The sequence below is a fragment of the Serinus canaria genome, chromosome 24 (assembly GCF_022539315.1).
Source record: "Serinus canaria isolate serCan28SL12 chromosome 24, serCan2020, whole genome shotgun sequence".
Lineage (NCBI taxonomy): Eukaryota > Metazoa > Chordata > Aves > Passeriformes > Fringillidae > Serinus > Serinus canaria.
The window spans coordinates 5,632,077-5,644,725 of record NC_066337.1 but is presented as its reverse complement, the minus strand read 5'-3'; the positions used below and the strand labels follow the sequence as shown (position 1 = coordinate 5,644,725).

The window sequence follows — 12,649 nt, the reverse complement described above, 5'->3', positions numbered from 1 at the left end:
ATCCATTCTTGTAGTCACTCTGAGGGATTCCTGTGAATGTTACAGAGCCTGGCTGTGTAAGGTGCCTTCTGTTGAGCCAGCAATAGTTAAGTGGAATTTCATTCACTTCCTGTGTTGCAAGTTTTGTTGAAAGTAGTTCCGCTGTTTCTATTTTTAACCTGATCAGAGGAGCCTGAGCTGCCTCAGGGTTACAAAGACAGCTTGGGATCACCTCGAGCACTTCCACTCCCTGCTTCTGTGATCACCAGCACACAGAAAACTCCTGGCTGGGGTGGGAGAACAGCATCAGACTGTTCTTCTTTTTGAAGCCAGGCATATCAAACTCTCTGCTGAAATCAAACTGCTCATGCCTGGTGCATCTGAAAGCCCCTGTGACATGAGAGCCTCACATCTTTGTGGTTTCTGAAAGGTGCAGTTTACTTGTTGGAGTCGTTAAAAGACTGTTTGGGGTTTGGGGTTTTTTTTTTTTTTTTTTAATTTTTTTTTTTTTTAGATCTTTAATTATAAAATTGTAAGATGTAGTTATAGGAAAAAACCTGTGGGTTTGTGGTTGATGTTTTCATAAGTAGTGGAGCTTGCACCTTATCCTGTGGATGCTATCTGTGCCACCTAAACAGAATCTGATGGCAAGAGTGTCAGAATAAGAAATAAGGACAGTAATTACAGAGGAGTGAAGCATTTTGAGGTTGGTTTCTTGTGCTACAGCTCATAATTCCTCTGTGTTTGCAACATGCCTTCAGCAGAATGAGCTTTACAGACACGACAGTCAATGATGGCATGTGAGCACAATATTGTGACTAAATCAGCCTGTGGAACTGATCCTTGCTACATGTGAGGAACTAAATTATATTGTGTCAGCTGGGTGGCTCTGAAGGAGGTGAGAAATACTGGAAGAAAATGAAAAAAATCATAGCTGGCAGTGGCAGAAATGGTTGTGCCACGTTAACTTTGCCTTGAGGGGAAAAGGCATTTAGTCACAAAGCACATTAATTTAACTAATTGTGTCAACGTGGCTGAGAGACACAGCCCTGATTAAACCAAACCTTTAATGGCTTTCCAAGATGCAGCCCATACAGTGGAAGAACTTCTGTCCAGGAAATTGGGAAAGAAAAATCTGCTGAGGGTCTGGGGGAGGGAGACAACACCACCAGAACCCCCAGCTGGGGCTGGCAGTGGGGGCTGCACCTGGAAGTTTCTGCTCCTGAACCCCACAGAAATGTGTGGAGCAAACCCAAACCCCTCCTGGGGCAGGGAGGAAGAGCAGAACCTCAGCAGAGGGGGCTCAGGGCAGGAAGGAGGGGGTGACTGAAGGATCACTCTTACTTCATGCTGGTTTTGGTTCCCCAAAGGTCTGAGCCCGGTGGGTGCTGGGGGTTGGCAGAGGGGCTGAGCTGAGCAGCTCTGGAGCTCTGGATGCTTCCAGAACCAATTCTCAGCTCCCTGTGTGTGCACAAGCACTGATCCCTCCATGCTCCAGCTGCAGGTGTTCCTCACCATGTGTGAAACACTTGGCTGCTGCACACAGTGGAAAGAATATTTACCTTTTGACATTTTCACATGTTGGTTTGTTATTTCCAACCATAACAAACCGAAGGCTTTGCACGTATGTGTGAAAGCACTGGGGGCTGTGAAATCCCACCTCGGCTGGGGCTGTGAGCACAGAACAGAACCAGGCTGTGGCTCTTTGAAGCTGGCCCAGGTGTTCCTGCAGCTGCCTGCACACTCTGGGGACAGCTCTGAGCTGGCCTGAGCTCCCTGGGTAACGTTTTCAGCTCTGCTTGGCTGGCAGGTGTTTAAATTCCCCAGCAGCAGGATTTAGGTGCTGCACTCAGCTCTTCCCAAACTGGGCTTGGAATTTCAGTCTTTAACTTGTAAGATATAATTTTAACTAATTCTTGTGATATTTAATTTTAACTTGTAAGATTCAGTTCTTTAACTTGTCTCTGGTGGAGCCCTCGGTGACAGATTTGTGTGCATTACTGTGTTTAGGTAAAATTTAAAAAAATGGAACATTGCTGGAGGTTTGTGGTCAAAACTGTTTGGGCATCTTCAGTCTAAGAGCCATAAATGTTTTTTGAATGTGTGCCCCTTTTTCTGAGAGTACATTCACATCTGCTTAGTTGAAGCAATAGCAATAAGGACAGTTCTGATGTTACTAAAAATAAAACAGAATCATCAGCAAGCTTTGACATGGCAATAAAAATATTCTTTAGAATTGCAAGTGTTTATTTGGTCTGTGTAAATTTACAAATATGTAAATTGTTAAAGTAAAGAAAATATTTGTCCTTTTAGCATAGGATTGGTAACTATTTGCTGTATGTAAAAGCCAGTAACACAAACTATTTTGCAATTTGCTGCTCTTTATGTTCACTTCCTGTGGGTTTTGCTGTTATTTACTTACAATATGGCTGGATATTTGTAAAGAAAATATGATAACCTTGAGAATTTAAAATGTTCAGCTGGTTTTGGAAACCAAGTCCTTCAACGTGTGTCTGTAAAATCATTTGTTTATCCATCCTTAAGCCTGAGGAAGTTCTTATTTCTCTCACTAACTGATGTGCTCAGCTGAGTGCAAGCACTTCCTGGAGCTCAGCTGAGGCAGGAGATAAACAACTGGGCCCAGGAATATTCCCTGGCTTCTTGCAGTGTTTTGTTTGAAGCATGCACTTGTTCAGGGTCAGAAACCCATCAAAGTGCTTTTCTGTCATACACAGATTTCCCCACATTGTGCTGGGCAGCAATAGGAGAGTACAAAATCATTAGCAGGTTTGTTAAAGCCTTTATTTTTATAAACTCAGTTATAAAAAGCCCATAATTTTTTGCTTGGGTTGTAGATTAAATGATTGATAACAGCCTGGTGTTGGCTTTTTTTTCTTGCACTAATACAAACTGTCCTCTTAATTTTTTTGCCTTTTTATGAGAGTGAGTGCTTTCAGAATTCCACACCTCTGATTTGCAATTTTTCTAATGTTTGTCAGAAAAAGGCATTGCAGGGACATGGTGGGAATCTCCATGGGAGGGATCTGCTGTGGGAATTTACAGTCAAATTATTTTCCCTGTACCACCAGCTCAGAATCTGAGCCTTCCCCTCGGAAATGCAAAGAGAAATGAACAGCTTTGGATTACTTAACATGCCAAACCCAGACTGTGGAACTGCTTCAAAATACCCAGTTTGAGTGTGTGACACATCCAGAGACAGCTGGGGAATGGGACAGCTCGGGGAGCAGCAGCTGGGGGCTTTTCCTTCTGTTAATCCCAAGCACCTGCTGTTGTTGGACACGTATGAAGTGACAAAAACCAGAGTTCTTTGTGTAGCTGGTGTTTTCCATAAACACTTTGAGCAGCTTTCATTGCTGCACACAAATGAAAATGTAGCTGAATAAAGAAGGGGGAGGAAAGAACTGCTGTTAGAGAAAATTTAGAGTTTTGGGCCCTTCTGATCTACCCAGACTGTCAGGGTGTGGAGAAAGGGCTCATGAGGGGCTGAGGAAATACTAGAATCTATGTCAAGCAATATGGTCACTTCCAGTTGAGTCTAGACCCTGTGAAAATGTGGGAAATGTCCCAAATGCCCAGGGAATTTTTGGGGGAAGGCTGGAGGTCAGTCCTGCAATCAGGCCCATGAATGGGATAAGTCCTTCCAGTGGCAATATCATGTTTGGAGCAAGTGAAAAACATCCAAGATCAAGTGAACAGGAACCAATCCAGCCAGAACACCAGGAACTGGTGAAAGGCTGGAGCCTGGGGCAGTGGAGTTTGCTGCCAGACACAAGAGTCTTCTGTAACAGCAGCAAACTCAGGGAGAGAGATGGGAAAAGAAAAAAATCCAATGTGGCCAGGGATGTTCCCTCCCTCTGTGGTTCAACATTTAAATAATCAGTGCCACAAGGGAGTCTGTGCCATGCCTGGGTGGTTTCTGAGCAGCTCTGGTGTGTTGGGCACTGCTCACAAGTTGTTCTTCCCCACATGATGCCAGTTCCTTCTTTTACCTACAAGCACATGATGTGGGGGTGAAAAAAACCCCTCTGGCCTAGAAAGATCCCTGTCTCTTTTCAGGAACTTTTCCTATCGGTGGAGTGGAGGAGAATATTTGGAATATTTCTTTGGATAAAGGAGTGAGAGAGAGGTGTCTCTGGTGAATAGAATAATAGAAAATATCTATTCTCTTCTCCAGCTTCAAAAAGGGAACAGAGCACTCCTGATGTCTCAGTGGCACCAGGCAGAGAAGGGACTTGAGGTCCCAGCTGTAATTGAAATTGGATAATTAAACACAATGTTTGGGAGCTTTTGTGTGTAAGTTGTGACCATTTTAGGAAAAACCTGCAGGTGTTTTTGCATTCGCTTGAGAGCTTGGGTCTGTTAGGATCAGCTAGAGATTCCCTGAGCAAATCTTTTGTGTTGGGAGCCTCTGGGGACCTGCAAAGACATTCAGCTCCCATTGTCTGGGCCAGGAGTAGTTTTATGTGCTCTCAAAAGGAATTTTTAGACCCAAACCTGATGAGTTTTTGTCTTCACTACTCAGTAGGTGAGGTCTGAGTATTGGTTTTGCACATTTTCTGTGAGTGTGTTTTTCCATGGGAGGATTTTTGCCTCCCCCCCTTAAAGAGATGATGCAGAGTTTGTCATTGTGGAATATTGTCATTGTGAACTATGTCCTGGCAAACACAGACCTTGCTGGTAGTTCCCATGTTTTGGATGTTCTAAATGCTGGGGGAACACTTGAAAGAGAGCCCCAAATCAGGGGTTTGCATGCTGGGGTCATTCTTGATTTGCAATAAGTGCTGGTTCTGCTTTGTTTGGAATGCTCAACTCTTTTTTTTTTATCTAAAAGAAACAATTTTTGTGGTCCTTTGCAGGAGGAACCTGACCAAACTGTCCCTGATATTCAGCCACATGCTGGCAGAACTCAAAGGGATTTTCCCCAGTGGCCTCTTCCAGGGGGACACGTTCCGGATCACCAAGGCAGATGCTGCAGAATTTTGGAGAAAAGCTTTTGGTGAAAAGTAAGTTTCTAACTGTGCTTAAAAATTGAGGTGTGGGAGCAAATTGCACCCAGTGTTTTGAAGAATTCTGTTTGGCCCTTCAAGAAGGGCTTTGTCAGGTTAAAATAAATGATGGGAGAGACCTGCTGGTCACTTGGTCCATCTCTGGGCTGAGGTGAGGAATTATTCCTGCATTAAATTTCCCAGTTTTTGTCCTGTCTGGTTTTAAATGTGTCAAGTGATGAATCTTTCCCCAGTTTCCCCAGGAGACTCTTGTATGGTCACAGTGTTTTCCTTGATTTTCAGCTTAAATTTGCCTCTCCTTAATTTAATTCTTTAACTTTTAAGTAAGCTCTACAAGCTATGCAAAATAATCCTTTCTTCTTCCAAAGGTTACCATGCCCCCAACATGGGCTGTTCTTTAGCTAAGCCATAATATTATATTCTTTTCATCTTCCCTCCAATTAGTCTTGCCAATCATTTACTCACCTCTCTTCTTCTCTGAATTTCTGTTTGCAAAATGGCTTTTTCTAAGAGTGAAGGGGAAAGGGAAATGCAGCAGCCTTTGTGTGCAGACTGCTGAAATGTCAGGTTTAATTTCTGTATCTAATGAAACACTGACCAAATGAACCATGGAGGTGTTCACAGCAATGTTTGGGGATTAAAGTTAATGGATTGGGTACTGCTTTCAAACTGGGGGAGCTGAGGTATTTCACCTAAAGAGTTTAATTAGTAGCTGTCAGAAGAAAAAGCCATAATGTATTTACTCATGAATAGCACAGTTGTCTGAAGTGAGGCATTTTCTCTCTGTGTTTCTATGCCACTTGATTTATTAAAAGAAGGAAAATATTCCTTTAAGCAGGAGCCTGTGTTTTGGCTTCTGATTATCTTCCTTCTCCAGTTAATCCTTCTTTAGAGAGTTGGTTGCAGGATTTTTTTAAACCATCTAGACTTAACTTCTTCTCTGCCAGCTGCAGCCCTGTGAAATTATTATCAAGTGATGCTGTGGTAGGACTGCAGAGAAAAGAAAAAGAGAAACCAGAGGGGGGCTTCTAATTCCAAAATTTTGCATGTGCAGAGAAAATTGCCATAATTCCATTTAGCTGCTGATTTCCTGCAGTACCAAGAAATCTGTTTTTTTTTGTGTGACATGAATAAACCTCGTGTGGCTGTTTTTGATTTTCCTCTGTCTGTTATCACAACATGGATGCTGACAAAGAGAAGGTGTGGCTGTGTGCATGGTGCTGGTGGTGCTCAGACATTTGCCATTCCCTGCTTTCCCCAGGACCATTGTTCCTTGGAAGAGTTTTCGCCAGGCCCTGCACGAGGTGCATCCCATCAGCTCTGGCCTGGAGGCCATGGCCCTCAAGTCAACCATTGACCTGACCTGCAATGACTACATCTCTGTGTTTGAGTTTGACATCTTCACACGACTCTTCCAGGTGGGAACTGAGCAATGGGAATCACTTGAAGTGTCTCAGTGTTATACTCTTCTTTATCCAGGGCAATATTTTACACTCATTATTTGTGCTGTATGGGATTTTATGGGATTTGCTTGTCTTGCCCTCCATCCCTTAAAGAGTAATACTTAAGACCCCAGATTGCAGTAAAAGTGCTTGATATTTCTGGCTGTAGAATAAAAAAAAATCCCTAAATATACACTGCAACTCCCAGGCACATTCAGCATCCTGCCATGAATCAGGTTTTCTCTTTCAAAGGTCACTTTGAGATTGGAGCTCTGACACAGCTTCTGCAAGCCAGGAAATGTGAAGCTTAGTTCATCACTCTGTCTTCCCTCATCCCTTTCTTTATTGTCAGATTTATTTTCCATGGAGGGGGGTTGTTCAGGATGGAGTTCAAGCATGGAAATTTGGGCTTCCTATCTTTTGAACTGCCCCAGCCAGGATGTTGTGATCATGTCTGTGTGTGTGAGAAATCTCTGTATCACTGAAGGGATATTAACAATAGGTAAAATTCTTCCCCACAGTCTTTAATAGTGCTAAATTCAAAAACACAGCTTCTGATTGTACAGTTGGGTATTTACAAGAACAATCACTTACTTCTTTGGCTCTGACTTGCCTTTTCCCATGTGATGGGGTGGGTTGTAATTAAGATATGTCTAGATGAAAAATTCCCATGTTTGGTGTTGCAATGTAGCTGATCTCATTCAGCACTTTTTTCCAAGTGTTGTACATAAAGAACAAGTCAAGAGTTGCTGCAAATTCCAGGACTTGCAGAGTTCTTAGGGAGTGCTGGTACCTTCCTGTAGATGAGTTTAAAAGCTTGGAAAAATCAGGTGAGAATTACACACCCAAGCCCTTCTCAGGACTGAGGGGTTTCAAATGGTTGTTGTGACTTTTGGGGCATCATTTTAAGCAATATTTGAGAAGTGTGTGCTGCTTTCTTCATTCAGATCTGAGACCAGCCACAGTCCTTGCCACACCCACTGAGGTTGGGTTGGTGAGGAGCAGTCACAAGTTACAGACAGTGGGGAGGTCCTCAGGACCTCAGACACAGAGGGGAGGTCACTGTCCCCAGGCCATGCAGGAAGTCGGTGTTGGAGAGCAGAGCAGTCATGGTTCCTGGGCTCTGCATAATCTCATTAAACTCCTGCCTTTATCCCTGTCTGGGGAATGAGTCATTCTCTCTGCAGAAGCAGCACAATTGATGGCTATTCTTAAGCTGTGACCTCAGTGACTTCTCCTTTTGTATTTATTAAAGGAGTTTTGATTAAGGTCTGTCTTAGGTGATAATTTTATCCCAAACAAGCAACAAACTCAACTGCCAAGTGCTGCATGGGAATGAATATTTTGGTTTCTCTGCTGGATTTGTGGTGGAACAGAAACATGTTTCTCTAACTGCAGAACCCTTTGATTCAGGAGTATTAACCCTTTCTAGGAGCGTGTGGTTAATTTGTGTCTTTGGTGCTTCCCCAGCCCTGGTCATCTTTGCTGAGGAACTGGAACAGCCTGGCAGTGACTCACCCTGGCTATATGGCATTCCTCACCTATGACGAGGTGAAGGCCAGGCTGCAGAAATTCATTCACAAACCTGGCAGGTGAGACAGAGCTCAGCCAGCAGGGAGGGTCTGGCTGCCACCACTGACTGCAGCAGGGCTGACAGATTATCTGTGTTCCTTTCTGCAGCCTGTGTGGTTACTTCTGGGCTGCTTTGAAACATGGAAACCTCCTGTAGTCTGTTTGTTTGTTGGCTTTTTCAAAGCTGATTTGAAACAAATGGTTTTAAGGATGTTAACTCCTCTTGCTTTGGATTCTGGGTTTAATTTCACCTGGAGGCCAGTTGGATTCTTTTCTCATTTTGTATCATATTGCAAAGTTCCCCTTTGAACTGCCTGGGCCTCAGTTGAGGAAAGCTGCTACAAATCATCAAGTTATTCCTACTAATTTTATTTACTGTCTTGATATGGCCAGACAAAGGCTGCCTACTTGTCATTGAATCTTTTCAGTCTGTTCCAAGCTGAGGTTTCTTTTCCTTTGTGTGTTTTTAGTTACATTTTCCGACTGAGCTGTACCCGCCTGGGTCAGTGGGCCATTGGCTACGTCACTGCAGATGGGAACATTCTCCAGACAATCCCCCACAACAAACCTCTTTTCCAAGCACTGATTGATGGCTTCAGGGAAGGCTTGTAAGTAACTTTATAAAAATTAGGACAACAAAGCAGTGAAGATTTGAATGCCCCATTGCTGTCGGTGGAATAAGTCATTGCTGAAATATTTTGGCACTCAGGAGTTACTGACAGCTGTCTTTGCCCTGCAGAGCTGTGTAGGAGCAGATGATGAATGTGCACCAGTGTTTCCCTTCTCATAAATCCCTTTTTTTCTCCCTTAATTTGAACCAATACTTTTAAGAATAACCTGTTCAATTTTGGTCCAATCATAAAATTCCTCCAAAACTTTAGAATTCAGAATACCTTGACATCTCACCCCTTGCTTCTCACCTTCGTTGTTTCTTCCCTTCCCACCTCCAAAAGAAACCTTAGATCTGTGTGTGCACATGTGTGTACAGGCACATTCAGAGAGATTTTTTCTCCCAACTTCTTCCAGTTATTTATTTCCTGATGGCCGGAATCAGAATCCTGACTTGACTGGCTTGTGTGAGCCCACACCTCAGGACCACATTAAAGTGACACAGGTGAGTAAAATATTCCATTCCATCTAGCTCTCTGCCTTTCTCCCTGATTTCCACCCTCCTTAGCTATTCACCCAGTTCTGTCACACTTGTTTTTAGTGCTGCAGTATTCCACAGGAATTCAGAAATCTGTGTGATAGGGATGGGCAGGTGAGATTGCAATGACAGATTTTAAGGGTTTATTTCTAGAATGTTCTGCCAACATTGATGCTTTTTTTGCCATTCAACATCAACATGTCTTGAACCCTGCTTTTCTTGGGATGCTTAAATGAAAATTAGTGGATAATTTGAATTCCACTTTTTCCAGAGCTTGACAGATGCATCTAGCATGTAAAATGGTGGTGAAATCTTTGCATTTATGCTGTGATTTATGCTGTCTTTTCCTCAGGAACAATATGAGCTGTACTGTGAGATGGGCTCCACATTCCAGCTGTGTAAAATCTGTGCTGAGAACGACAAGGATGTGAAGATTGAACCTTGTGGGCACCTGATGTGCACCTCCTGTCTCACAGCCTGGCAGGTGAGCCTTGGCCTCTTCTTTATCCCTCTGAGGGCAGCTGCTGGGTCTTTTACAGCTATTCTCTTCTTTTACAGATACTCTTATACAGAATGTATTTTGCAGATATTCTCTTCTCAGAACTGTTCAGGTGTGGAGAGAATATAGCAGAAACATTGTCTCATTATGTCACAGCATCAGAAGCTGTTTAGATGCCTGATCTCTTAATATAGAATAAAGACAAACTGTCCATACTTCCTTAAGTGCTGTTTTTCTACTTCAAGTAGAGAATATTCCATATTTCTAGCCCAGTTTGCCTTTGTGTTCCTCTCAGTTGAAAGCTGCCTGCCAAAAAGCAGGTTAAAAGCTGATTGTTTGTGGAGCAGGTGACAAGTGTGCCCCCAAGGGCTGCTGTGACAGATCTCTTGTGTCCCCTGCAGGAATCTGAAGGCCAAGGCTGTCCCTTCTGCCGCTGTGAGATCAAAGGCACCGAGCCAATCGTGGTGGATCCATTTGATCCCAGGGGAGGAGGAGGATTGTCCAGGCAAGGGGCAGAAGGAACCCCCTCTCCCAATTATGATGATGATGATGATGACAAAGCTGATGATTCCCTCTTCATGATGAAAGAACTCGCTGGTACCAAAGTAAGGTCATAAATAAGAAATGAGAAATGTGGCAGTGCCTTTTCTGCAGCAGTTTTCTCTTAGTGATTTGTGCCTGGGAGGTTTGTCAGGCTGTGTAACAGTAAACAGCCTGCTCCCTGTGGAAAGCAGGGGTTTGGGTCCAGTTTTGTGAGCTCATTTCACACTGCCAGTTTGGGATCACACTTTGAAGCCTTTGATCTTTTGTGTGTTGTCTTGGAGGAATCCCCAGAGGGGTGAAAAAGCTGGCCTGACCTGTTGGAATGGAAGGTCTGGGTTTGGAACACTCCTCTGTGTGTTAGATTTTGATTTCCTAGCCAGAATTCACCCAGATCAGCAGAAATTCATCCCTTTTTCCCCACTGATGGAGACAACCTTCCCAAGGTCCTGATAAATAACAGGCCAGAGGGCAGGCTGTTCTGCTGAGGAACTCAATTTGGCTGTCAGCTTTTTATATGGTGGCTGATAAATCTGTCTAATAAAGGTGTGATAACTCTGCTTCCCTCCAGGAGCTGTGCACAGGCATTCTTTGTGGATCCCTGCACGTCTTTTTCATTTCATTTCCATTTCTCATTTCAAAATCTGATTGCTGCTCTTGCTTTTTTTTTTTTTTTACTGCATAGGGAAGTGGGTTTGAATTTGGCTAATTTGTAATAGCTGAATCAACTAAAATAAGCTGCATTTCCTAGTCAGAAAGAATCTTCACCTCTGGTTTACCTGGAGTCTTATTTCCCTTTACCTTCCATCCGGTGAAATAATGTACTAATCAGTCAGTAAACACTGTTCCTGGAGGGCTTTTTTTACATATTTTGGGGAAGCAAAGCAATTTTCTTCCTGTGACATCTTGTCAGTGTTGGTATTTGCTGGCTTTAGTGAGCTCAAACATCTGTGAAGCTTTTCAAAATTTAACAGCACTAACTTTGATTGTAAAAAAAGAGAAAATAAAGAGAATAACAGGCACTGTGCTGCTCTGTTAAGTGAAAAACCAGCTTTCCAGAGACAAAAATGGAGGGTTTGGTGCACACCAGTGCTGTGTGGTGAAAGCAGTTTGCACAGGGACAGGAGGCTTTGCAGCAGATTGTGCCCTCTGGTGTTGAAAAGCAGCTCGTCCCTGCTCAGGGCCCACTGAGGCAGGTTTGTTACTCCGTCAGAGCAGCTGGGTTTGTGTGTCTAAATTGCATTTTTGTTACTCCGTCAGGACCCCTTGATTCATGTTACTAAGTTGCATTTTTGTTATTCCATCAGGACACCTCGGGTTGTGTTTCTAAGTTGCATTTTTGTTACTCCATCAGAACACCTTGTTTCAGGTTTCTAAGTTGCATTTTTGTTACTCCATCAGAACACCTTGTTTCATGTTTCTAAGTTGCATTTTTGTTACTCCATCAGAACACCTTGTTTCAGGTTTCTAAGTTGCATTTTTGTTATTCCATCAGAACACCTTGTTTCATGTTACTAAGTTGCATTTTTGTTACTCCATCAGGACACCTTTGTGTTTCTAAGTTGCATTTTTGTTATTCCATCAGAACACCTTGTTTCAGGTTTCTAAGTTGCATTTTTGTTACTCCATCAGAACACCTTGTTTCATGTTACTAAGTTGCATTTTTGTTACTCCATCAGGACACCTCGGGTTGTGTTTCTAAGTTGCATTTTTGTTACTCCATCAGAACACCTTGTTTCATGTTTCTAAGTTGCATTTTTGTTACTCCATCAGGACACCTTTGTGTTTCTAAGTGTGCCTTTCAGTGGTGTCTCACTGCTGAGCTTGGCTTGCTCCAAGTGCTGTCCTCCATTCCTGGAGGACAGTTGTTACTCACAGAGCAGTTTGTAGCTGGAGAGGCTCTCCAGAGGACAGGAATTCCTTGTGCTGATGTCCCACTCTCCTCTCCCAGGTGGAACGCCCTCCCTCGCCCTTCTCCGTGGCTCCTCAGGCCGCCCTGCCCCCCGTGCCACCCCGCCTGGACCTGCTGCAGCAGCGAGTGGCCAATGCCCCCGGGGCCTCCAGCCCTGGCACCACTTCCAAGGTCAGACACACCTCTTCCTTTCCCCTTCAGAGTGATTTGAACAATCTGGGGAGCCCAACATGCTCTCCCTGACATCCCCAAGTACTTTCTTCTTTTTCTGTCTGGCATCCTGAGCTACCAAATTATTATTACTGCTGTCACATTCTCTGTTTTCAGCCTCAGCCCCTGCTCCCTGCACCCTTTGGATTTTCCTCATATTTTGCTCTAGCTGATATAGAAGGTATCATATTTCTCTCCCCCAACTTTTCTGCACTCATTTTTACATCGAGCATTTTTTATATAGAAAATGAAGGAAGGAATTCCATGTGTGTGACAGGGAGAAGTGAACTGGCTTTCTGATTGATCAGCAGAAGGCAGGAG

At 43.5% G+C, this 12,649-nt stretch overlaps 1 protein-coding gene and 1 long non-coding RNA gene across 2 annotated transcripts in view; one reads left to right on the top strand and one right to left on the bottom strand.

Annotated features, from left to right (window-relative positions):
* Window positions 1-12,649, top strand: part of CBL (Cbl proto-oncogene) — a 35,990-nt gene that overhangs the window by 12,007 nt on the left and 11,334 nt on the right. The window contains exons 3-10 of the mRNA XM_050983463.1: window positions 4,857-5,003; window positions 6,268-6,424; window positions 7,919-8,040; window positions 8,491-8,628; window positions 9,047-9,134; window positions 9,520-9,651; window positions 10,068-10,271; window positions 12,158-12,289. Coding sequence (XP_050839420.1) covers window positions 4,857-5,003; window positions 6,268-6,424; window positions 7,919-8,040; window positions 8,491-8,628; window positions 9,047-9,134; window positions 9,520-9,651; window positions 10,068-10,271; window positions 12,158-12,289 — 1,120 coding nt within the window. The remainder of the gene's footprint in view (window positions 1-4,856; window positions 5,004-6,267; window positions 6,425-7,918; window positions 8,041-8,490; window positions 8,629-9,046; window positions 9,135-9,519; window positions 9,652-10,067; window positions 10,272-12,157; window positions 12,290-12,649) is intronic.
* On the bottom strand, window positions 11,124-11,982 carry LOC127060416 (uncharacterized). Its single transcript, XR_007779442.1, has 3 exons — window positions 11,938-11,982; window positions 11,613-11,706; window positions 11,124-11,471 (listed from the first exon to the last, which is right to left on the bottom strand). It is a non-coding gene; the product is annotated as an uncharacterized LOC127060416 (long non-coding RNA).